Here is a 27,543-nt window from a genome sequence, read left to right on the forward strand (position 1 = left end):
GATTCTAGCTCTGCCCCCAGCACTGCCACACCACCACCTGATCCTAGCTCTGCCCCCCAGTACTGCCACACTGCCCCCTGATCCTAGCTCTGCCCCCCAGTACTGCCACACCTACCCCTGATAGTAGCTCTGCCCCCCCAGTACTGCCACACCGCCACCTGGGTCCTAGCTCTGCCTCCCAGAACTGCCACACCTACCCTGATCCTAGCTCTGCCCCCCAGTACTGCCACCTGGCTCCTAGCTCTGCCGCCCAGAACTGCCACACCTACCCCTGATCCTAGCTCTGCCCCCCCCCCCAGTACTGCCACACTGCCCCCTGATCCTAGCTCTGCCCCCCAGTACAGCCACACCACCACCTGGCTCCTAGCTCTGCCCCCCAGTACTGCCACACTGCCCCCTGATCCCAGCTTTGTCCCGGCAGTACCGCCACACTGCCCCCTGATCCTAGCTCTGCCCCCCAGTACTGCCACCTGGCTCCTAGCTCTGCCCCCCAGTACTGCCACACCTACCCCTGATCCCAGCTTTGTCCCGGCAGTACCGCCACACTGCCCCCTGATCCTAGCTCTGCCCCCCCAGTACTGCCACACCTACCCCTGATCCTAGCTCTGCCCCCAGTACTGCCACACTGCCCCCTGATCCTAGCTCTTTCCCCTAGTACTGCCACACTGCCCCCTGATCCTAGCTCTGACCCCACAGTACTGCCACACCACCACCTGATCCTAGCTCTGTCCCCCAGTACTGCCACCTGGCTCTGCCCCCCAGTACAGCCACACCTACCCCTGATCCTAGCTCTGCCCCCCAGTACAGCCACACCACCACCTAATCCTAAGCTCTGCCTCCCAGTACTGCCACACCTACCCCTGATCCTTTCTCTGCCCCCCAGTACTGCCACCTGGCTCCTAGCTCTGCCCCCCAGTACTGCCACACCTACCCTTGATCCTAGCTCTGCCCCACCTACTCCTGATCCTAGCTCTGCCCCCCAGTACTGCCAAACCGCCCCCTGGCTCCTAGCTCTGCCCCCCAGTACTGCCACACTGCCCCCTGATCCTAGCTCTGCCCTCCAGTACTGCCACACCTACCCCTGATCCTAGCTCTGCCCCCTAGTACTGCCACCTGGCTTCTAGCTCCGGTCCCAGGACTGCCACACCTACCCCTGATCCTAGCTCTGCCCCCTAGTACTGCCACACCTACCCCTTATCCTAGCTCTTTCCCCCAGTACAGCCAAACTGCCACCTGGTCCTACCTCTGCCCCCCCCCCCCCCGGTACTTCCACACTGCGCCCTGATCCTATCTTTGTCCCCCAGTACTGCCACACTCCCCCCCCCCCCCCCCTTACCGGTGACTGCAGTAAGGCTTTGTCCCATAGCAGCCATATCCTATCCTAGTACCACAGCCTATTGGCGCACAATGACTCTGCAGTGGTACATGGCACCTCATACCACATCAGCAGCACAGCAAAGGGAACTGGCCCCACATGGCTGCCTTACTGTGAGTAAAGGTCAATGCAGAACAAACGCTGAGATTACAGTACTCTGAGGAAGAAAACAAAGCTCTTTTCCTTTGTAATATCCATCTGCAGTTTCCTGCCCAGGAAGTGGATGATAAATAAAGTTTAAAAAAATTGCTTAACAGGCAGTCCTCTGGAGTAAGAGGGTTTCCTGTTTGCTGTGGTAGGGAGGGGGAGCACGAGATCACACCGTTTCTTCACATCCAGCTTCTATTCCTGGGATTAGAGATTTATAAATGGAGTTTCACCTGCTGTAGTGTCCCTGCTGTGACCTGATCCAAGGACCCGGCGCTATAAGGCAAGTATGCAAGCCACCAGGCTGTCCTCATGTCCTATCCATAGGAAATGGCAGCCAGGCGTTCCTTTCAGCCACTCACATCCAACAGTCAGCTCCGGGCAGGCGCTCACATCCAAAAATTCCAAGCCCCCTTGCTGATAAACAAGCCATATATCTAGATTTAACTTTGACAGAAATAAAAGCAGGCTCTTACCAGCCTGACAGTCTCCAAACCTCACACCTCTGCCAGTTTAAATGGAGACACGCTGATGCCATCAGTGCTTCTCTTCAGACAGCTGTTCTACAAGAGAAAGCAAAATACCAGAGACTCTAAAATTATTTTTTGTTTATTTCAAGGGTTTTCTAGCTTTAAGGAATCTGCTAGCCAACCTATCTTTACAGAAGTTAAGGCCAGTCCAACACACACACTGACCGATTTTCACACATTGCATTCACAGCTGCAGAGTCAGAAAGGTTCTCCATAACACTTTCCAGTTTATTACTCATGTTTCGTATGTGTGAATTTGTAACGCCTTACTGAATGCAAATATGCAGTCCATTTCCTGCTAGGATATGTGCATGGAGAAATCATTCTCTGCCCGATTTTGTCCTTTCTGAAAGCGGGCTGAAGTTTCTCCCTCTGGCAAGGAGGGCATCAGCTCTTAGGTCATCCCCTCCCATCAGGATGAGGTATGGTAAAAACCAAGAGTGTGGTATAAACAGATCTCTGGACCATTTGTCGAAATTCCATCTCCGAAATGCCAGTAGGACACTTGCAAACCACAAATTACTTGGATTATTCAGCACAAAGATGTTATCGCTTACTGGACTCCAATACTGATTGTATCATGTATGGGCACACCATCAAATCTTAAACACTTACTTTGCTCACAGTGTATTCGCCTTCAGAAGCCTCTAGTGGATGAGACCCGAATGGCAACTGTGGCAGAGTAAGACGGGACTGGGGGTTGTTGGGTTTGTCACAGCACTCACTGTCCAACACAACACTGCGCAGCCACTCACATCCAACACAATCAACGCTGCGCAGCCACTCACATCCAACACAATCAACGCTGCGCAGCCACTCACATCCAACACAATCAATGCTGCGCAGCCACTCACATTCAACACAATCAACGCTGCGCAGCCACTCACATCCAACACAATCAATGCAGAAAAGGAAATATACTGTCTGGCTCCTAAAAGACAACTGAAGTGAGAGGTATATGGAGGCTGCCATGTTTATTTACTTTTAAGCAATACCAGTTGCCTGGCTATCTTGCTGATCCTCTGCCTCTAATGCCACGTACACACATGCGACAACGATCGTTCGTTGTCAACGACGAACGAACTTTTAATTGATGAAAGAACGACCTAAGTTAAGTTAGTTTTAAAAGGTGTGTAACGATCAGATCGTTAGAAGGAACATTACATCACGTAAAAGTAACTATTGCGCCTGCGCATAAAAATGAAATTTTCCATGGAGAAATAGCGAAGTGCGCATGTCAAGCGTAGTACGAACGATCGTTTCCAACGATGTACTACTTTTGCAACTGATCGTCGTTGGGAAAAATTCGCCAAGCTAGATTATTCGTTTTGAACGATCTAGCTCGTCCAACGACTTCATGGTCGTTGGCTGCTTTTTTCAAACGATCGTCGTTTGAAAGGATCGGGGAACGATCGTTTCAAACGACTATAGTCGCATGTGTGTACGCACCTTAATTGTTTTAGTCCTATACCCTGAACAAGCATGCAGCAGATCAGGTGTTTCTGATATTGTCAGATCTGACAAGATTAGCTGCATGTTTGTTTCTGGTGTGATTCAGACACTACGGCAGCCAAATATATCAGCAGGGCTGCCAGGCAACTGGTATGGTTTAAAAGCAAATAAATATGGCAGCCTCCATATCCCTCTCACTTCAGTTGTCCTGTATTATATATATGCCCTCTACCATAAGCCTCCCCCTGGAATTCTAATTGCTGAACTTGACACAGTTTGGGATTAATCAAGCATCATTTTGTCTAAAAACAATTTAGTGTCTTCTATAGATCCCCTAGAAAATCACATTACCCAAGAGACGGATTTGCTTTTGGTTAGGCTTATTGGCCCACTTCGACACCTCGGTAGTACAATTACTTTGCCAGTAAGGAGCCGGGGGACGTTTTATCAGCTCACACCAGTTTGGAAATCCATTTGCCACAGAGAGCTGCGTGCAGCCCAGAAAAGGACCCCCGACTGAGCATGTGTGGCGGGACTGACATACCAAAGCGATTAGTAATCATAAACCTTACATTGTCCTTACATGCCTTCATCTGCCACAAGGCAAACGCCAGATAAACCCAACCTCAGCTCAAAAAACAGAGTAGGAAAAAGAAAAAAAAAAAAAAAAAAACCAGAAAGCACAGCAACAAACTCCAGACAGCATGCTAAAACATACACAACACACACACCGCATGGTATAACACCCCTTCAGTTCCCAAAGCACGTTGTTTAGGAGTAATATTTGATTCCTTTATTGCATTTATTCCTCACATTCACTCCCTAACCAGCTCCAACTTATTTTATTTATTTAATATTTATATAGCACTGATATATTACGCAGCGCTGTACAGATATATATTGTCGTGTCACTTACTGTCCCTCAGGCCTGGAACCCACTGAAATCAGCAAACGCAAAACGCAACCGCTAGCGTTTTGTCTGAGCGGTTTGCAAGCGGATTCATGCGCGTTTTTGGTTGTGTTTTGCAACATTGTATTTTTTTGCCCAGCGGGTGCATAGCGTTTTGCGTTTTTATCCTGATTGGTCCTGTGAATTATTTTTCATTTTGTTACAGTGTGCTGAACCGCAAAACCGCTCAGTTTAGGTTTTGCTGAGCGTTTCTGCTAGCGTTTCAATACTTTACATTGAAGCGCTAACGCTCCCAAAATGCTGCAGGTCCTGCGTTTGCGTTTCTGGGAAACGCAAACGCTCCTGTGGAAGTTGCCCCATCCATTAACATTAGCCCAGCGTTTTGGCAAACTGCTAGCGTATCGCAGTGCTGCCAAAAGCGCTCCTGTGGGTTCCAGCCCTCAGAGGGGCTCACAATCTAGTCCCTACCATAGTCATATGTCTATGTATGTATCATGTAGTGAATGTATCAGTCTAAGCCCAATTTTTAGGAGTAAGCCAATTAACTTATCTGTATGTTTTTGGGATGTGGGAGGACACCGGAGTGCCCGGAGGAAACCCACGCAGACACAGGGAGAACATACAAACGCCTTGCAGATGTTGACCTGGCTGGGATTCAAACCGGGGACCCCAGCGCTGCAAGGCGAGAACGCTAACCACTACGCCTCCGTGCTGCCCACACAACTTAACATATCTCACGTCTGACCTTTTCTCACTCTGGAAACAACTAACATTTTATACATGCTCTTATAATTTCTCGTCGGTACTGAACTCGGCTGTTAGTCTCATTCATCTTTCTTCTCGCTCTTCCTCTGCTACTCCTCTCAGTCAAGCTCTTCATTGGCTGCCAATTAGGTAGAGTATACATTTCAAACTCTTAAAGCGCACCTGAACTCAGACCTCCTCTCTGCTCTAAAAACTACACAACAGCATAATAGCCTTTAAACAAAAAAACATTGCTTTGTTACACCTGATACAAATCCTAAAAAATCTGCTCGGTTTCTACTCCCCGATTTATGGAAGCAGACATATCGTTAACCTCCCGTGCTTTCAAATGACCTTATCTGCCATAGGCAGTCATGTGACACAGGGGAGAGATCAGATTACTATCGTATAAGACTACCCCCCCCCCCCCCCCCCCCAACTTTTAAAGTTAAAATCTAAAGTTGGGATTGGCTCGCCGTATAAAACTACCCCTCTTCCAACCAACACCAAAAACACATACTGGTGCTATGTATGAAAATATACTGGAATAGGCGTTGCTAACCCTATTTTAGGGGGGCCCATGCCCCCAATTTCCAGGGGTGCCCACTGCCCCCTCCCGGCTGCTGCTGTCCATCCCCCCCCTGGGCTGTCCCCGCTGCCAGACAGCCAGCAGTGTCAGACCTCGATCAGCGGGCAAACAGAGCGGGCGCTAGGTCCTAGCGGACACCACTGATATGTGGAAATGTCATCACTTCCGCATATACAGTGTGGTGCGCCCGGCTCTGTCAGGTGAGGGGGGCGCCTGTCACTCACTACCTAACCTGGGGGTCCCTGTCACTTACTACCTAACCTGGGGGTGCCCTGTCAGTCACTACCTAAACTGGGGGTGCCTGTCACTACATGCACTGGGGGGTCCCTGTCACTACCTAAACTGGGGGACTCCTGTCGCTACCTAAACTACCCAGGCCAGCCAGCCCAGCATCACCACCAGCCAACCAGCCCAGAATCACTGTCAAAAAGGCCACAGCATCACCACCAGTCAGGCCAGCATTTACTTCAACCAGCCAAGCACAGCCCAGCATTACCGCCAGCCAGGTCACAGCATCACCGCCAGCCAACCCAGCCACAGCACCGGCCACAGCATCACCACCAGCCAACCCGGCCACAGCATCACCGCCAGCCAGGCCACAGCATCACGGCCAGGCCTTTCAGCTCACACATCATCCCCAATCCAGCCAAAAACCGTATTGTCAGGCACAGCAGCCAGTAGAGGAGAATTCAGAAGCCAGGTGAGAGGTGTCTACTATATTAACCTTTTCGGGACCATGTTAATGAGATCCTACGCCGCACTTGTGGCTGTTCTAGCCTGATGCGGCGTAGGATCTACGCCGGCCCGCAATTTCCGCTCCCGACGCGATCGTGCGCACCCGGAGGGGGAGATTAAGCTGTCATATGACAGCCGACATCTCCCCCGAGTGATCAGCAGCCATCGCGTATGGCTGCTGATCACTACGATCGCCGTCGGATCGTAGTGATCAGTTTGACAGCTGCGGCGGCAGGGGGGGGAAAAGAAGAGGATCCACTCACCTCCCTGCCGTTCCAGCGACGATCGGCACCCCCCTCCGCTCTGGCCGGCATCTCCGCTCCGTCTGACGTCAGCGCCGGGTCCCGGCTTGATGACGTCATCAAGCCGCGACCCGGAACTGATCTTCAGACAGAACGGAGATGCCGGCCTGAGAAGAGGGTCCCGTGCGGCTCATCGCTGGAGCCTGGAAGGTAAGTGAAGGCTGCGGGCAGAAGGGGGAGGCACAGGCCACCATGGGGGACACCACTCTAGCCAGCCACACACGGGATCCGGCCGCCTGACCCCCCCAAACGCGCGCACCCCCTTCCCGCGCAAAATGCCTGGTCCTTAAGGGGGGGGGGTAGGTGGCCGGTCCCGAAAAGGTTAAGGGGGCATTCTGCCTATTTATGTGAAATGCTGTCTATTTATGTGCCTCGTGACTGCTGAATTTGTCTTGAGGGCCTCATGATTGCTGAATTTGTCATGTTGGGGAGGGGGGTCACATGATTGCTGAATTTGTCTTGTTGAGGGTCACATGATTGCTAACTGCGAGATTATGGGAAAAGCTGAATCATCATCATCATATGAGAATAGCATTAAACTTACTTTTTTAGCTTTTTAAAACAGAAAATAAAACAGGGGGGTTCTAAAAAACAAAACAAACAGTTTTTCAGGAGTAGGATGGATGAAATGGTTTATCTACACAGTTTATTTTCAACTTGGATTTTCCATAATGTTCACGTATGAGTTAAAACGTTTATACAGTATTTAGTTTAAATTGCTGTTGCCACTTTGCGATAGATAAGTGACTTTTGGGTTGCAGTTTGGGCACTCAGCCGCCAAAAAAGTTTGCCACTAAACTTTTGTCACTGTAGTTACCAACTCTGTATTTCGTATATTGCTGTACAGTGTACACCATTGTCTGTATGGCTTTGCTCCCTATGTTGGTTTCTTACTTTGTACAGCACCAGGATATTGGCGTTTTAGGCTGCTTACACACAGGGACGTTAGTGCGCCTGTAACGCTCCCCCAACGCACAGCAATGTAACACAAGTGGGCTGTTCACACAGCCCACGTTGCGTTACATGTAACGCTGCACGTTCTCCCAAAAGTGCAGCATGCTACGGCGTTAGAGCGGCTTAAGCCGCGTTAGACTGTTTGCACATGCTCAGTCATGTTGGGGAGGAGCAGAGAGCGGCCAGGCACATGGCTAATTAATATTCACTGCACGTTGTGACATACAGTGTTTACTTCCTGGAGCGGCCGCTCTGTGCGGTGATTGGCCGGCGGGACCACGTGATGCCGCATGCGTCCAAGAGTACGCATCACGGACGCCAGAGTGAGCTGCACAACGCGGCTCACTCTGACGTCCACATAAGAGAGCACCAGGCGTCGCGTTAGGTGCACGTTATGCGACCTTAACGTGGCACCTAACGCAACGTCTTAGTGTGCAAGTAGCCTTATAGATCAATAAAATATTAACAACACACATAGGATACAGGCCATAAACATACACAGCGAGATAATGGGAAACTAGTCCGGGTCAGGAGAGGGAAACGAGGCAAGGCCTTGATAAAACTCAATTAGTTCACTTTCAAACTGCATAAATTTGCATACAAAAATGTACACATTCCTGCATCAACTCAAAAATGGTTTGCATCTTATTAAAAATCTCTAGTGAACAGTGTGTACGTAAACTAAAATAACACACCGTACTATAACAAGTTCATTAGCTCTCCGGGCTCTTTTACATCTAAAACACGTGTAGGAGCCATTCTCGTGGCAATTCAGCAGCGGTAGTCAATTCAACCCGATGGGAAGACGGCAGCTCCCGACAATTGCAAGCTCCCGGGTGCGGCGAACCGCAACACAGCGACACGCAGCGTCGGGTGTGAAAGGTCTATGGACTTTCATTTTACCTTGGTTAACGCGAAGTTTCTACTTTGCGTTAAACCGCAGCAAACGGGCTCTGGTGTGAAAGAACCCTTAGCCCAGCATCAAAGCATCTGGAGCCGATTAACGTTTGTTTACCCCCTTCTGAGTAAAAGCATACTTCAGGCTTGAACAGAGCCTAATAATAGGGCCTTGTCCCAAGGAAACTTTCTCCAGACCTCCATAGATCAAATAATTCACACCTCTGCAGGTGGCAGAGCTATCAGGGCAGCTTCAAAAGAGAGGAACTAGTTTTGTTTCTCCACCGGTACAGCTGTTGTACCAGCATGCCAGCTGAACTCAGAGTAAATCTGAAATCCATGTTTTTTATAATTCATAGTTTTCTGGACACTGGGAGCATGCTCATCAAACCATTTGACAAGAATTGTGGCAAACCTGGCACACACGCTACACAGTTTTCCAGCAGACTGCACTTCCACTAAGAAAAGGTTCTCAGTAATACTTAGTGGTTTAATACTCATGTTTCATATGTGTGAATTCATAACGTCTTACTGAACACAGATATGCAATCCAATTATTGATAGGACTTATGTGCATGGAGAAATTGCCATAACAGATAGTCTGCCTGATTTCTCCGTCTGAAAGGGGCTGGAGTTTCCCCTTCTTGTTGGGAGGGCATCAGCTTCCATATCAACCCTACAGCCGCATCTACACGAGTAGATGCGGCCGCGATGCTCCTTATCAATCAAGCCGCTGATGCGGCTCGATTGATAAGATCCGACAGGACGGATCTCCACACCGCCGATTCCCTGCTCGATCCCCGCGAGGGGACAATGGCAGGGAATCGTGCGGGAGATAAGCGGCGCCTGCGGGGACGAGCGGGGAATCGAATGCGGCGCATGCGCGGCGAGCGGGGACGCGCAACAGGCCGCCGATCGCCACAACATCTCCCCGTGTAGACGGGGCTTAACATCAGGATGAGCCAAAGACTTTACCTGCGGTACCTCGCAAGCCTGTGGTCCAGGACTACCGTTAACCCCTGGTACATGAAAGCCATAAAACCCAAGTAACAATGACAGAGCCATGTCCCAGAACTGGAGAGAAGGCAGGCCCACTGGTCCTGTGACCCTCGAGTCAACAAGGCCCTGGTGTGAGCTGTGTCGAAGGCCTGGTCACCTCAAGCAAACCGGTTAGGGAAGGAAGCTGGCCCAAATACCTAGCCAGGCAGTTATCACTGCAACGCCATAAAGCCCTGAAGTGTCCAACACCTCCACACCTACCTCATCTGCTGTATTGCTGGTCGGGGTATCTGAGATCCACTGCGGCTACCAGAATCAGTCTGTCCCCGTCAACAGCCAGACTCAGATTCCGAGACACCGGCGCAGAGGTTCCTTTGGTTTGTTCACACCTTGTTACAGCAGAGGCTATCCTCTCCCAGGGAAATACCTCACTCTGACCAAATCACACAACACAGATCTACGCTATTGCTTAAAAACGTTTGGAAATCAGATTGGACACGTAGAAAGGATCATCTGCGTTTTGCGGGGGGGGGGTCCTCAAAGCCCCCCTCCGCAGCCATTTCCGCCCTCACGCTGCTTACCTCCCTCTCCCTACGTAATTCCGTCCTGCGCATTGTAGGATAGGCTTCCGCCTATCAGATACCGGCGATCCCCGGCCAATCAGAGGCCGGGGATCGCCGATCTGCCTTACGGCGCTGCTGCGCAGCAGTGCCGTATGCTGTAAACAGCGGGGATTTCTTCCCCGCGTGTTTACATTTTGCCGGCGAGTCGCGATCGGCGGCTCTCCGGCTGTTCAGGGAGACACCCTCCGGGAACTGACATGGAAAGGCCGCTCGATCGAGCAGCCATTTCCATGGTAACCCACTTAAGACCTGCTGACGCCTATGGGCGTTAGCTGGTCGTTAAGTGGTTAAAATGCATCTCAGGTGTACATAAAAAAAATAAATAAATAAACAGATGTACGCTATTGCTTTTAAAAGTCAGAGTCCCAAGACATTGTATGTTTAATAAGATGAACTGGAGCCCCATATCAGCTGGGTTCCGGAGCATAGATCTGCCCCCTTGCAGAAAATGGCCCTGACCTTTCCTATCAGATATAGCACAAAGGTAGAGACCTTTTTCTGCAAGGTGGAAGGGCTACACACTGGTACCCAGCAGGTATGGAGCTCCGGTGCATCTTATACAGACAACATACTAGGGCAATCATATCGACAATGACAGGCCAGGATGGCTGACTGGGTAAAGTGTCAGCTTCCTGTCTAGGAACTTTTTGTTCACAAAAAATGACGACATTTTAATCCAGCTTTAAAATTCCTAAACGTCGGCAGTAATGAGATATCTTTTATGATACATATTTTCAATCAACAAGATTGAAATATGCAAATTTGGGGAGTCGGAGGATTCCTAATCTGAGGAATCTGAGGATTGTTGTACCGACTCCACAGTCCTGGTGCAGATGTAATCACATAACATGCCCATAGCAAGCATAGTGCTGTTGTAATTACATAACACAGCCATAGAGAGCATAGTATGAATGTAATTACATACCACACCCATAGTGAACATTGTAGGAATGTCATCACATAACTTAGCCATAGTAGACATAGTGCAGATGTTCAAGATAAAATATGTTCTTCACTTGCTCTACAACATACACTTTACCTCATTAGTTGTCCCCATTTCTCGGAGCAGATTTACATTCAAAAATCCTGAAAACAAGGCTCATAGCATCACGGAACACTTTGAAAAAGTCCACAAAAAAAGGACTGGAGGGAATAAAGTGCTTTCCCATAGATTGAGTCAAGCCTCATTGAAGAGGGGAGGACACTATAAAACTCCCAATTGGAGATTCAATGGATCTACCAACTCCATACATTGAAACCATCAACCCTCAATGCACATGAAGATTTAAAGTGAACCTTAACAAACAAAAACAAAAAGGTTTCACTTACCTGGGACTTCTACCAGCCCCCTGCAGCTGCTCTGTGCACGCGCTGTCCTGGAACGATCCTCTGGTCCCCCGCCGCGGCGAGGTTTCGATTTCAAGTCACTGCGCCTGTGCGGCCCTGGCGTGTCCTTTGCTCTTGTCCCCATTCTGCGCAGTATGACATTTCTCTTCCTGCAGATGCATAGGTCGGCTACGTGGGCCAGGACCGTGCAGGTGCAGTGGCTTGAAAATGAAATTTAGTTGCTATGGAAGACTGGAGGATCGTTCCAGGATGCCGTGGGCACAGGGCAGCTGCAGGGGGCTGGTAAAAGCCCCAGGTAAGTGAAACTTTAAAGGTTCACTTTAAATTGTTTAACCACTTAAGGACCGGGCTGTGTTCGGCTGATCTGTGCTGCGTGGGCTCTCCAGCCCACATCGTGGTTTAGGCACGGCGATCAGACTCCCCTCCCCCCCTTTTTTTCCCCACTAGGGGGATGACCTGCTGGGGGGGTCTGATCGCCGCCGCTTCATGTGGCCGAGCGGGGGGGGGGGGGGGGGGTGTCACTCCTCAAAGCCACCCTCCGCAGCGAGATTCCTCCCTCCCTCTCCTTCCCTCCTTACCTCTCCCTCCATGGGCGGCACAGGGCGGCGATGCGTCCTGCCTTGCCTCTGATAGGCTTCAGCCTATCACACGGGGGCGATCCCTGGCCAATCAGCCGACCGGCCGAATTGATGTAAACAGCTGGGATTTCTTCCCCGCGGGTTTACAATTAGCCTGCGAGCAGCGATCGGAGGCTCGCAGGCTAATCACGGAGACACCCTCCGTGAACTGACATGGAACGGTTTCCATGTAAAACCAAAAACGACCAGCCACCGCCTATCGGCGTTAGCTGTTCGTTAATAAGTGATGAATAATTTTTGCTTTTACTGAATATAATCATGCTTGCCTACCCTATGTAATAATTTGCAAGTGTCCCTGCATCTTGTCCATGTGTCAGTGCTTTGCGCTACTGCGCATGTCAAGCACTGAGCTGCTGGGACAGTAAGCAGGGCAGGCCGGCCGAGCAGACGGATGTGTATGCACGCGTGGCGGCCGTGTGCGCGCAGTGACTGGCGGCAGTGGCAGCGTGAAGAGACCTAGAGCCCATTTTTAAATGGGTTTAGGTCAACTAGTTAGTTCATATACGGTAACTCATTGATACTTATTGTTTTACACCTCCAGCATTTTATGCTCAAAGACCTGTGGACTTGTATTTAAAGAGACTCTGAAGCGAGAATAAATCTCGCTTCAGAGCTCATAGTTAGCAGGGGCACGTGTGCCCCTGCTAAACCGCCGCTATTGCGCCGCTAAACGGGGTCCCTTCACCCCCAAACCCCCCACTGCGACACTTGGTCGCAGACTTGGTCGCTCCTGGAGGCAGGGCTAACGGCTGCAGCCCTGCCTCCAGTCGCGTCTATCAGCGGCGCATCGCCGCCTCTCCCTCGCCCCTCTCAGTGAAGGAAGACTGAGAGGGGCGGGGGAGAGGCGGAGATACGCGCTGACAGACGCGCGTGGGGCAGGGCTGCGGCGGTTAGCCCTGCCCCAACCAGGAAGCGCTCCCCCGCTGAAACGAGGGGATTTAGGGGATCAGGGACCCCCGTTAAAGGGAACCTTAACTGCCGTGGAAAAATAAATTCACTTACCTGGGGGCTTTCCCAAGCCTCCTGCAGCCGTCCGGTGCCCGCGCCGGTCCTTCGGTGCCCTCCGGTCTCCCTCCGCCGCTAAGTTTCGATTTCGGACGACTGCCAGTCATCCTCGGGCCTCTTCCGCATTCCTCGTCGTAAACTGCAGTAAAGCGTGTCCGCATGACGCCAAACGCGTCATCGCATGACGCCAAACGCGTCATGCGGACGCGCTTTACTGCAGTTTACGACGAGGAATGCGGAAGAGGCCCGAGGACGACTGGCAGTCGTCCGAAATCGAAACTTAGCGGCGGAGGGAGACCGGAGGGCACCGAAGGACCGGCGCGGGCACAGGACGGCTGCAGGAGGCTTTGGAAAGCCCTGAGGTAAGTGAATTTATTTTTACACGGCAGTTAAGGTTCCCTTTAAGCCGCGGGATAGCGGCGGTTTAGCAGGGGCACACGTGCCCCTGCTATCTATGAGGTCTGAAGCGAGATTTATTCTCGCTTCAGACTCTCTTTAATTGCTAGGTTTTCAACCACCCATAAATCACCTGTTAACTTATGACCGGCAACAATATAGTTAATTGGATCAGTGGAAGGACATTGAGACTACCCGTGATGTCACTTCCCAGAGCTGCACAGCCTCACTGCAATCATGCGGACTTCCATCCCCAGCTGTTGGGCATCCTATCCTTTGCAGCCATCGTGGTCTGCGGACCCACCTCATTGCTGCTCTGCGGAATACCGCCTGCAGCCGGTCTTTCTGCAGGAGTGGTACTGTAAGGGCTGGTTTTCACTGCAAGAGCTTTTCTAAGCAATTTGTGATTTGAAAAGCTCCTGCTAATGTTATCCTATGTGTGTTCTCACTGCAGTGATGGGATTGTGTATAAATCCCCCATAGCATTGCATTAGCAAGAACGCTTAAAATCTCTAGTGTTTAAAAAGCTCTTGTAGTGTGAATCAGCCCTTACTTTTATATAGCCATTGTGCTATAGCCCCAGTACAGACCACCGGTACTTTGATGTCTTACTCTTAGTGAGCGGAGTTAGACTGCATGGCTGTTTTCACCCTGGCACTGTGCTGGGTATTAGTGCACAAACTGCAGGTACTCAAACGTTTACTGGCATCTATTGTTTCTGCTACATCAAGGACACTAGTGTTTGCTATGAAGCATATATCGGCGATTGCCATTAACATTACGTGCAGGACTTGTGCATTTGGAGAGCACCCCATTAGGAATGTACTGATTGCTGTATAATCAACACTTAGCTCTGGGATTCACACTCCTGTAGTACCATAGTGCAGATGTAATCACAGAACATGACCATAGCGTACATAGTATGAATCAGGGCTGTGGAGTCGGAGTTGAGTCGCCGGAGCAATTTTAGGTACCAGGAGTCGGAGTTTTCATAAACTGAGGAGTCGGATGATTTTTGTACAAAATCCACAGCCTTGGCAAGTTTTAGACTAAGGAGTCTGAGCCATTTTGGGTACCCGGATTCTGAGTTGGAGTCGGAGGTTTCATAAACTGAGGAGGAGTCGGAAGATTTTTGTACGCACTCCACAGCCCTGGTAGGAATGCAATTATATAACACGATCATAGTGAACTTAGTGCATGTGTAAATCGCATAACATGCCCATAGTGCAGAAGTAATCATAGAACATGGCCATAGTTAACATTGTAGGAATGTAATCCCATAACACAACCATAGTAAATATAGTGCAGATGTAATCACACAACACGACCATAGCCAGTAAGAGAAAGCGCGACACCATAACAGCATCCGAGGTGCCAATAATCAACAATGCAATAATGCAGAAGGTCCGCACACCCAATGAGCTTTTTTTACATGATTAATTTACATAGTAAACCAGACATCTATTCTAGTCACCAACAACCGTTTCAGGGCCACGGCAGGTCCCCTTTGTCAAGGTTTAACAGAATGCTAATCGCATAACACACCCATAGTGCAAATGTAACCATATAACATGACCATAGAGCAGATGTAATCATATAACACACCCATAGTGAACATAGTATGAAAGTACGGTATATACTCATGTATAAGCTAACCTGAGTATAAGCCGACCCCCCAACTTTTACAAAAAAAAAAAAACAACAAAAAAAAAAAACCACCCCCCGGGAAAAAAAAATAAAAAAATGTTTGAACCGAGTATAAGCCGGGGGTGGCAAAAGCCACACCACCATTCACAGCCATGGCCGGTCACAACCATATATTAGCAAAGCAGCATAAATTCAGCAGAATGCAATAAGCCAGAACATAGGCATACAATGGAGATGGACATGCAAAGAAATTCTGTTGTAAAGTTTAAGCTGGCATAAAGATAAAAGCAAGGAATGCAGAGCCACATAGTCATGTGTCTAAAACGTGATATAGCAATGCAAGGATTCCCACCACTCAGTAGACACTGTCCCTGTATGCCTTCCTCGAGATGAGATTAGCTGGGACCTCCCATGGATGTGTCAAGTGTGTGGTCTCCCTCACATGAAGCACCACTGTGCATATAGTGGTGGCTACTCAAAGAGTAGTGACTCCAGTATAAGCTGAAACCCCCACCTTTGGCCCAAAAATTAGGCTTATACTCTAGTATATACAGTAATCACATACCGATCCCATAGTGAACATAGTATGAATATAATTACATAATACGCCCATAGTGAACATAGTATGAATGTAATTGGGTAACAAGACGATAGCGAAAATAGTGCAGATGTAATTGCATAATGCACATAACACTACCATTGTGCAGATGTAAATCACATTACACAACTGTAATGAACATAGCAGGGATGTGGAGTCGGAGCAATTTTGGGTACCCGGAGTTGGAGTTTGAGTCGGTGATTTCATAAACTGAGGAATCAGAAGTCAGTTGGATGATTTTGTACAAAATCCACAGCCCTGGTAAGTATGAGACTAAGGAGTCGGAGTCAGAGCCATTTTGGATACCCGGAGTCGGAGGTTTCATAAACTGAGGAGTCTGAGTTGGAGTCGGAAGATTTTTGTACCAACTCCACAGCCCTGGAACATAGTATGAATGCAATCACATAACACAACCATCGTGAACATAGCATGAATATAATTACATAATAGGACAATAGTGAACATAGTGCAATACTCACACAGTGAGGTTCCGTGCAACACTTCACAGTTAGGACAATGGTAAAGGTCTATGTCCGCTGCCTGATGTTCCTCGACTTTTACACAGCTGCAGAAAGAAGAAAAATATACAGGAAGAGGTCAGAGCCAGAGACAAAAAAAAAAAAAAAAAAAAAAAAAAGTGCCCAGTAAATGCCATTGTTATCACTGATCATATACATTTACATCTCTGGAGCCTATAGGAACGGAAGTTCTGGCACCCTAAACATAGTCCTCTGTAGCATTCAGCCTTCCCACCCAGCTCCCTATGCTTCAGAGGCACTGACATCAGTTTAGCGATTAGGTTCACAAACCTGACAGACACTGGAGCCTCTAGGCTAGCAACTAGTGTGCCTAATGCTGGAGGAGTTTCCCAGCTGTGTAGCAGTTATACCTCCTGCCTTTCTCAGCACATGACAGCACAGTGATACCATTCTATCGTCATGGCCCCTCCCATTCCCCTGATCACATGACAGCGCAGTTATGTCACTCTGGCCCTGGCCCCTCCCATTCCCCTGATCACATGACAGCGCAGTTATTTCACTCTGGCCCCTCCCATTCACCTGATCACATGACAGCACAGTGATGTCACTCTGGCCCTGGCCCCTCCCATTCATCTGATCACATGATAGCACAATGTCGTCACTCTATGGTCCCATTCTTCTGATGCACGCTATATTTTCTGATATATTGGGACACACACACTTCAGCGACTTCCCATTTTAAACCCATAGGTTGTATGGGGAGGCTTCACACAAGGTTTAGAGCATGTTTATGGAAAGAATTGCATTTGTGAGGCCAGCCGGTGATGTTGGAGAAGACCCCACTCTCCTCAGGTTCTCCAAGAGACATCCTATCAGGCTGTGGTTCAGGCTCTGTGCAGCCGGTCGTGTTCCTCCACACCGAGCTCCCTCAATGTCGCTATCGGCCTTGCTTTGTGCGCTGGTGTGCAATGCAACCATGCAGGAACATGGCAATGCAATTGGTGTCTGACCTCTGGCCTGTCTGACCCTCCCCACCTCTATGACCTCCAGACTGACCCTCCCAGCCAACTGAGCCTCACCGCCTCCCCTCCGGCCAACTGAACCTCACCACCAACTCTCTGACCATGGCTCAACTGACCCTCCCCATCTCTCTGACCTCCAGAGGACTGACCCTCCCTGCCACTACGTCTGACCTCCGGCCAAAAAACATCCCCCACCACCTCTCTGGCCTCCCCACCACCTCTCTGACCTCTGGCCCGACTGACCTTCCCCCACCTTTCTTACCTCTGGCCAGTGTGCTACCACTTGTTTGACCTTGGCCCAACTGACCGTCCCCACCTCTCTGACATCCAACAGACAGACCCTCACAGGGCTCTGACCCCGGCCAACTGACCCCACCACCTCTTTGACCTCTGGCCCAACTGACCCCAAGTCCATGCAAAGGACACACATAGGTATATCTATATTAAAAAAAAAAAAAAAAACTATTGCAGAAAAAAAAAAAGTAGGTAGTTAAAAATCTGACAGAACTGACAGATTTGGGACTAGTCCATCTCCTGATAGGGGATTCTCAGGGTTTTCTTTGTTTTCAACAGCATTTCCTGAACAGCAGTTGCAAAATCTAACTGACAAAACAGTGTGCAAGTGAGTGGGCTCTTTCACACTACAGGCAGCGGTGAAAGGCTAAAACGCGGCGTTTTGGCTGCAGGCGTTTTCAAGGCGTTTTAACGCCTATACATTACAATCAATTGTAATGAGAAACGCCGCGGTAGGCCCAGAAAAAGCGCCTGGGAGCGTTGAAACGCAACGCTCCAAAACGCCGAGTTAGATGTGAAAGGTAAGATGAAAGTCTATGGACTTTCTTTTACCTAGCAAAACGCCAACTTCGGCCGTGGCGTTAAAACGCCGAAAAATCCCTCTGGTGTGAAAGGGCCCTTAGGGAGGCTGGCTGGCATCTTCCTTACTGTTTTGGCAGTTAAACTGCTGTTCAGGAAATGCTGTTGAAAACAAAACCCTGAGAATCCCCCATGAGGAGATGGACTGGCCCAAAACCTGTCTGTTCTGTCAGATTTTAACTGCCTACTTTTTTTTTTGCGATAGTGGTACTTTAAAAGGAAGACACCTATTGTGTTTTAATTAAAAAAGGAAAACGCTCTAGGCAGAAGTCATTCAGGAAACAGTTTTTCAAATACCTATTTTTTAATTTATTTTTTTTCTTACACAATCTGTTTTAAAACATTACAGAATACTTTTTTTTTTTATAATTGTCGTGTCATGCGTTTATGCCACCTGTAGATTCCCAAAATGCATTTTTCTTCCTGTGAGAGCCCACACATTCTATGGTCTTCACATAAAATACTTGTGTGACTTTATATCTCTATCTATCTATCTATCTATCTATCTATCTATCTATCTATCTATCTATCTATCTATCTATCTATCTATCTATCTATCTATCTATCTCCTAACTGTCCCTGCGTTATCCTCCTGTCCGTGGTTTTTGGCTACTGCGCATGTGTAGCAGTTGGGACAGGAGGACGGGGCGGATGGGTGTGCGCGCATGACATGCGCCCAAATTTAGCGCTAGGGTACAGCAAATGTTCCCCTTAAAACTGGTTTATTTTTAAAGAGACAAATTGTTACTTTTAAAACTGCAGTGTTTTCCAGAGGAAACAGAGTTGTAAATTCTTCCACAAGGCCTAATTGCTAGAGGAACCCTTAAAGCCACTTACACACCACCAACTGATGTCGCCCAAGGGGATCGGGACCGGATTCCCCTGGGGAGACATTGCTGGGCCGGCCTGCACAGATGCATCAGCCGTATAGCCAACGACGTGCTGTGTTTCTATGCGGGAGGGCAAAGAACGGCGCATGCGTGACGTCACATGACAGGTGGGGGAGCGGCGCTAACAATGTGATCGGCGGGAGATTGGCGTTGCTGAGGCTGAGTAGATCAACTGGGCCATAAAAAAGGGGAGGTAGCTGAAGCAGTATATGGGAGCCAATGACAAAACTGATGTATAAAGCAGACCACTCTAGCCACTTCCTGTCCTCCACTCTATGATCCCACGCCATCTTGGATTGCACATGTGCTCTACACTGATAGAAGATAGGGATTCATCCCAGTTTTTTTTTTTTTTTTTTTTTTAACATGGCAGAAGTCAGGCAATACAGCATTGAGGACTTGATTGTGCAAGTCCTGGCCCACCGTCAATTTTATAACAAGAGGCACCCTGAACACAGTAACCTTCAAAAAGTGCAGGAAGCTGTGGGAGGTCATTACGAGAATGCACGTTCATGGCCTTGATCCCCTACCACTCAAGCAGAAAACAAATGAAGGTAAATATGTTTATTTTTCTCCTCCCTTAGGTGCGCTGCAGGCCTGTTGTAATTTGGTTGTTTGGAAAGGGGGTTGATTGTAATTGGTGTGTGCGCATGCACAACGGACCAGAGGTGCACAGGCTATGCATGTATGGAGGTATGAGCCATAGGTGCACAGGCCATGGCCTGCAGCCCACATACGCATGTCCCTGTGGCCCGCAGGCTAGTCGCTGGCGGCCCACATACGCAAGGCCTGTGCGCCTGCAGTCCCCACATGCATGGCCATTCACCTGCGGCCAACACACACACACACTAGCATGTAGGCCGCAGATGCACAGGCCATGTGCCTGAGGGACACACTTACGCGCATGGCCTGTGGATCTGTGACATACACGGTTGCCGTTACAAAAAAAAAAAAAATCTAGAAAAACAAAACAAAATTTGTTTCAAAGGCACGCAATTCTACCCCTTGTGGCATGGCTCCGCATAGGTCAAAGCAGTAAAACATCCGGCAGGTCGGGAATGTCCCCTTCATCATGGCGTATAAAATTGGAGGATGCACGCTGCTTTTACAACTTCTTCAGCATTCTGAGACTTCGTTTGCAGCGGTGTATAAAACATCCACCAGAATTCAGAAGGTACATTCAACCATCCAGTGGGTCCAACAGTCTTCTACTGAAGAAGTTTTTCTTTTAGCTGAGGCCCCTCTGACCTTATGGCTGTATGACCTAGCCATAAGGTCAGATTGTACCTATTGTATGTATGCACATTTCTGCTTCTGTACCACCACTGACCTCGTTGTGCCAAAATCAATTGCGGGTAAACAAAAAAAAAAAAAAACTCTCGTACTTGGCGATATAAACACAATTCTGAACAAGGCAAAAGCCTCGTCAGCGACAAACAAATGGGTAGGCAGGCATGGTTGTACCATGCCAAGGTCTGCCAGCATGGATTTTAAAGGGATACTTAAAGAGGAAATCCAGCCTAAACAAACATACTGTCATTAAGTTACATTAGTTATGTTAATTAAGATAGGTAATATAATCTCTTACCCACACTGTTTTAAAAGAACAGGCAAATGTTTGATTTAATGAGGGCAGCCATCTTTTTGGTTGAAAGGAGGTGACAAGGAGCATGAGACATAGTTCCAACTGTCCTGAGCACCTCTCCCAGTTGCTAGGCAATGTGAACAACATAGGAAATCCCATCATGCTTTGCACAGCATCAGGGAAAAGAAAGCCCGGGCTTTTTTCTTTGATGGGTGGAACTTAGCTAAAAATGCAGCTAAAAATGATGCTTTGGTAAGAAAAACAAAGTTCTGATGCTGTGAAACTGTTAAAGAAACACCAAGCCTTTTCAGTTCTGCTGAGTAGATTTTTCGTCCGGAGGTTCACTTTAAGCCAGGGTAAAAAAAATAAAAATCAGTTTTACTTACCTGGGGCTTCTACCAGCCCCCTGCAGCAGTCTCGTGCCTTCGCAGTCACTCACAGATCCTCCTGTCCCCCGCCGCCAGCTAGTTTTGTTTTCACCGACAGGCTTACTGTGCATGCGCAGGGCTGGTCACGTGCAGCCTTCTTTGCGTTCCTGTCCTCAATAGCGTCCGGCCAAGTACGCTATTGCGGACCGGAATGCAAAGAAGGCTACGCATGGCCGGGCCTGTCGGCGAAAACGAAACTAGCTGGCTGCAGGGGACTGGAGGATCGGCGACTACAAGAGCACAGGATGGCTGCAGGAGGCTGGTAGAAGCCCCAGGTAAGTAAAACTGATTTTTTTTTTACCCTGGCTTAAAGTATCCTTTTAAGCTCCTCCACAAGATAGTACAGTCCAGAGTTTTGAAAACTTTCAGAGTCACTGGCACTCCCATGGGACCAAACGTCGATGTACACAAATTTGTAGACCGCATCTGCCACTGCCTGTAGTACAATACTAAAGTACTTCTGATAACTGAAGTAGTGACTGACACTCCTCAATGTTTTTTTGAATTCTCAAGTGCTTCACACCAACTCAAATTTGGAAAGATGCACTGTCCTCAGTAGACGTTTGCAATCGCCTTCCATCTTTTGGTGAAAAATCAACCATCCTCAGTAAACCGTTGGCAAAACCGTTCATTTCTGCAGTTTACATCTTCTGTCCCTCTCCTCCACACGTGATCAACAGCGATTAGCCAAATCAGGCCCTAATCACATCAAATAGAATGTCTACTAGACCTCCATAGTGTACGGCCTTGAGAAGGTTGCTCACTCCACACCAAAGCCGTCCATACATTGCAGATAAATGATTAGATGTCAGATTCTGTGAGCTGTACCAAAGCTCGCACATCATCGGAAAATAAGGACCAGCCAACAATCTTTCCAAAAATCTTTCTACGCTGCACTGTGCCTGTAGAGAGGGGGGCAGAGTAATCTGATTGATAAACGCTTTTCTGGAACGGGGGCACAATATCCAGCATCGATGGAAACGGCACCACGGTGTGATTTGAACGAAAGCAAATAATGGTCTCCCCATGGCTGATCGGTGAACTGATAAAAAAATAAAAAAAGATCAATGTGTAAAGGTGGCCATACATCAGGCGACTTGGTGGCCGATCGACCATGCGATTCGCTTCATATAATCTAATTGGATGAAAATTGGTGCCGTCAAGTGCATGCCCAATTCGACGGGCCGAAATTAAATCGGTCGGACATGCTGCAAGATGTCAGGCTGTCGTAGTCGGTCGGGTACGCGACTAGCGGTGAGTGAAATCAGGATGAGTGGTGAACGTGACAATACCGCCTATCCCATCCCCCCAATGGTCAATGTGCCCCCCACCGGTGCCCTATACATTACCTGTCCTCGTCCACCGCTGGTTGCCGGCTCCTCAGACTACACGAGCTCCCCATGTGTACGCCGGGAGCCATGTGGTGAGGCGAGCGTATGGACGGAGGCCTGCGGTGGCCACACACAGGTAATGTATAGCATGTACTGGACATTGGGGGTACAGCATCTGCCCAGCGGGTGGCAGATGAGGCACCACAAGGCCACTTCTGGATCGACTTCAGCATGCAACTGACCAGGGATCGGCCTGCAGTGTGTGGGCAGCTGACAGATCTCTCGCTGATCAGAGTGATCTGTCTGATGTATGGGCACCTGAATGGATCAGAGAAGCAGGCATGGCACAGCGCACTAGAGGCCCGGGTTGCACGATCCGCTAATAATTGATGAGCTCCCATCTGGCGCAGTATTCATGTATGGCGGTATGTACAGCGTGCGTTTCTCTTCTGCCTTTAGGAACATAAGGTGCGGGGGATGGGAGTGCTGACCTAAATTGCTCTCTCCAGTCAGCCTGGTTACTCAGAGACACCCTCACCGTCCCCACATCCATCCCAGCAATCTCCCTGCCCCGGACAATTTATAGCAAAATCCCACCTTTATTAAAAACATTTGTAGGAAACATACCACAGATTAAACGTTTGAACTTTAAGCTTATTACAAATGTTCAAATGGGAGTAACAAGGGCTCCAGCTAGGTACAAGTAATTACTCCCGCTGGATGATGGGCCTTTCTGGGTAGTAGATGGATAGGTGCACAGCTGCAGGCAGGAGAGGTGTAAGCCTGTATGGAGAGGTGCACAGCTGCAGGCTGGAGAGGTAAGCCTGTATGGATAGTTGCACAGCTGCAGGCGGGAGAGGTGTAATCCTGTATGGATAGGTGCAAAGCTGCAGGAGGGAGAGGTGTAAGCCTGTATGGATAGATGCACAGCTGCAGGTAGGAGAGGTGTAAGCCTGTATGGATAGGTGCACAGCTGCAGGAGGGAGAGGTGTAAGCCTGTATGGATAGGTGCACAGCTGCAGGCGGGAGAGGTGTAAGCCTGTATGGATAGGTGCACAGCAGCAGGGAAGAGGGGTGTAAGCCTGTATGGATAGGTGCACAGCTGCAGGTTGGAGAGGAGTAAGCCTGTATGGATAGGTGCACAGCTGCAGGCGGGAGAGGTGTAAGCCTGTATGGATAGGTGCACAGCAGCAGGGAGGAGGGGTGTAAGCCTGTATGGATAGGCGCACAGCTGCAGGTTGGAGAGGAGTAAGCCTGTATGGATAGGTGCACAGCTGCAGGCGGGAGAGGTGTAAGCCTGTATGGATAGGTGCACAGCAGCAGGGAGGAGGGGTGTAAGCCTGTATGGATAGGCGCACAGCTGCAGGTTGGAGAGGAGTAAGCCTGTATGGATAGGTGCACAGCTGCAGGCAGGAGAGGTGTAAGCCTGTATGGATAGATGCACAGCTGCAGGCGGGAGAGGTGTAAGCCTGTATGGATAGGTGCACAGCTGCAGGAGGGAGAGGTGTAAGCCTGTATGGATAGGTGCACAGCTGCAGGAGGGAGAGGTGTAAGCCTGTATGGATAGGTGCACAGCTGCAGGAGGGAGAGGTGTAAGCCTGTATAGATAGGTACACAGCTGCAGGCAGGAGAGGTGTAAGCCTGTATGGATAGGTGCACAGCTGCAGGTAGGAGAGGTGTAAGCCTGTATGGATAGGTGCACAGCTGCAGGGAGGATAGGTGCACAGCTGCAGGGAGGAGAGCTGTAAGCCTGTATGGATAGGTGCACAGCTGCAGGAGGGAGATGTGTAAGTCTGTAGGGATAGGTGCACAGCTGCAGGGGGGAGAGGTGTAAGCCTGTATGGATAGGTGCACAGCTGCAGGAGGGAGAGGTGTAAGCCTGTATGGATAGGTGCACAGCTGCAGGCAGGAGAGGTGTAAGCCTGTATGGATAGGTGCACAGCTGCAGGCAGGAGAGGTGTAAGCCTGTATGGATAGGTGCACAGCTGCAGGCAGGAGAGGTGTAAGCCTGTATGGATAGGTGCACAGCTGCTGGGAGGACAGGTGTAAGCCTGTATGGATAGGTGCACAGCTGCAGGCAGGACAGGTGTAAGCCTGTATGGATAGGTGCACAGCTGCAGGCAGGACAGGTGTAAGCCTGTATGGATAGGTGCACAGCTGCCGGTAGGAGAGGTGTAAGCCTGTATGGATAGGTGCACAGCTGCCGGTAGGAGAGGTGTAAGCCTGTATGGATAGGTGCACAGCTGCCGGTAGGAGAGGTGTAAGCCTGTATGGATAGGTGCACAGCTGCCGGTAGGAGAGGTGTAAGCCTGTATGGATAGGTGCACAGCTGCAGGGGGGAGAGGTGTAAGCCTGTCTGGATAGGCGCACAGCTGCAGGCAGGAGAGGTGTAAACCTGTATGGAGAGGTGCACAGCTGCAGGCAGGAGAGGTGTAAGCCTGTATGGAGAGGTGCACAGCTGCAGTAGGGAGAGGTGTAAGCCTGTATGGATAGGTGCACAGCTGCAGGAGGGAGAGGTGTAAGCCTGTATGGATAGGTGCACAGCTGCAGGAGGGAGAGGTGTAAGCCTGTATGGAGAGGTGCACAGCTGCAGGAGGGAAAGGTGTAAGCCTGTATGGAGAGGTGCACAGCTGCAGGCAGGAGAGGTAAGCCTGTATGGATAGGTGCACAGCTGCAGGAGGGAGAGGTGTAAGCCTGTATGGATAGGTGCACAGCTGCAGGCAGGAGAGGTGTAAGCCTGTATGGATAGGTGCACAGCTGCAGGCAGGAGAGGTGTAAGCCTGTATGGATAGGTGCACAGCTGCAGGCAGGAGAGGTGTAAGCCTGTATGGAGAGGTGCACAGCTGCAGGAGGGAGAGGTGTAAGCCTGTATGGATAGGTGCACAGCTGCAGGAGGGAGAGGTGTAAGCCTGTATGGATAGGTGCATAGCTGCAAGCTGGAGAGGTAAGCCTGTATGGATAGGTGCACAGCTGCAGGAGGGAGAGGTGTAAGCCTGTATGGATAGGTGCACAGCTGCAGGAGGGAGAGGTGCAAGCCTGTATGGATAGGTGCACAGCTGCAGGAGGGAGAGGTGCAAGCCTGTATGGAGAGGTGCACAGCTGCAGGAGGGAGAGGTGTAAGCCTGTATGGAGAGGTGCATAGCTGCAGGCTGGAGAGGTAAGCCTGTATGGATAGGTGCACAGCTGCAGGCAGGAGAGGTGTAAGCCTGTATGGATAGGTGCACAGCTGCAGGCTGGAGAGGTAAGCCTGTATGGATAGGTGCACAGCTGCAGGAGGGAGAGGTGTAAGCCTGTATGGATAGGTGCACAGCTGCAGGAGGGAGAGGTGTAAGCCTGTATGGAGAGGTGCACAGCTGCAGGAGGGAGAGGTGTAAGCCTGTATGGATAGGTGCACAGCTGCAGGAGGGAGAGGTGTAAGCCTGTATGGATAGGTGCATAGCTGCAAGCTGGAGAGGTAAGCCTGTATGGATAGGTGCACAGCTGCAGGAGGGAGAGGTGTAAGCCTGTATGGATAGGTGCACAGCTGCAGGAGGGAGAGGTGCAAGCCTGTATGGATAGGTGCACAGCTGCAGGAGGGAGAGGTGCAAGCCTGTATGGAGAGGTGCACAGCTGCAGGAGGGAGAGGTGTAAGCCTGTATGGAGAGGTGCATAGCTGCAGGCTGGAGAGGTAAGCCTGTATGGATAGGTGCACAGCTGCAGGCAGGAGAGGTGTAAGCCTGTATGGATAGGTGCACAGCTGCAGGCTGGAGAGGTAAGCCTGTATGGATAGGTGCACAGCTGCAGGAGGGAGAGGTGTAAGCCTGTATGGATAGGTGCACAGCTGCAGGAGGGAGAGGTGTAAGCCTGTATGGATAGGTGCACAGATGCAGGCAGGAGAGGTAAGCCTGTATGGATAGGTGCACAGCTGCAGGAGGGAGAGGTGTAAGCCTGTATGGCTAGGCGCACAGCTGCAGGCAGGAGAGGTGTAAGCCTGTATGGATCGGCGCACAGCTGCAGGCAGGAGAGGTGTAAGCCTGTATGGATAGGTGCACAGCTGCAGGAGGGAGAGGTGTAAGCCTGTATGGATAGGTGCATAGCTGCAGGCTGGAGAGGTAAGCCTGTATGGATAGGTGCACAGCTGCAGGAGGGAGAGGTGTAAGCCTGTATGGATAGGTGCACAGCTGCAGGAGGGAGAGGTGTAAGCCTGTATGGATAGGTGCATAGCTGCAGGCAGGAGGAGAGGTAAGCATGTATGGATAGGTGCACAGCTGCAGGAGGGAGAGGTGTAAGCCTGTATGGATAGGTGCACAGCTGCAGGAGGGAGAGGTGTAAGCCTGTATGGATAGGTGCATAGCTGCAGGCAGGAGGAGAGGTAAGCATGTAGGGATAGGTGCACAGCTGCAGGAGGGAGAGGTGTAAGCCTGTATGGAGAGGTGCACAGCTGCAGGAGGGAGAGGTGTAAGCATGTAGTGATAGGTGCACAGCTGCAGGCAGGAGAGGTGTAAGCCTGTATGGATAGGTGCACAGCTGCAGGAGGGAGAGGTGTAAGCCTGTATGGATAGGTGCATAGCTGCAGGCAGGAGGAGAGGTAAGCATGTAAGGATAGGTGCACAGCTGCAGGAGGGAGAGGTGTAAGCCCCTATTAGTCTTTTAGCTATACTTCGTGTAGCAAGTCCAGGGATTGTGTTGACATACAGCGATCCCATACTGACCACCTGCAAACCCCAACATAAAATTCACTGCTCTTTCTTTTGATATATGTACATTTACATTACTGATCGGTTGATACATTATTTGTGTAAAACAAAAAAAAACAAAAAACAGACCATTAACTTTCCTGGCGCCGCGTAGGAGGTTTTCTCAGGCCCTGCTCGGCCAATTTTCCTAATTTTTTTTTTTTACTTTGCTAGCTGCACCAGCACACCGATTGCCGCCGCCCCGCATCCGCCCCCCCCCCCCATGCGCTGCCTGGCCAATCAGTGCCAGGCAGCGCCGAGGGGGTGGATCGGGACTCCCAATGACGTCAAGACGTCGCTGACATCATCCCGCCCCGTCGCCATGGCGACGG

The 27,543-nt window shown here is 49.9% G+C and overlaps 1 protein-coding gene across 1 annotated transcript in view; it reads right to left on the reverse strand.

Annotated features, from left to right (window-relative positions):
• Positions 1-27,543, reverse strand: part of KDM7A (lysine demethylase 7A) — a 112,925-nt gene that overhangs the window by 73,984 nt on the left and 11,398 nt on the right. Inside the window, exon 2 of the mRNA XM_068278258.1 lies at positions 16,368-16,453. Coding sequence (XP_068134359.1) covers positions 16,368-16,453 — 86 coding nt within the window. The remainder of the gene's footprint in view (positions 1-16,367; positions 16,454-27,543) is intronic.

This window comes from Hyperolius riggenbachi, chromosome 3 (assembly GCF_040937935.1).
Source record: "Hyperolius riggenbachi isolate aHypRig1 chromosome 3, aHypRig1.pri, whole genome shotgun sequence".
NCBI lineage: Eukaryota > Metazoa > Chordata > Amphibia > Anura > Hyperoliidae > Hyperolius > Hyperolius riggenbachi.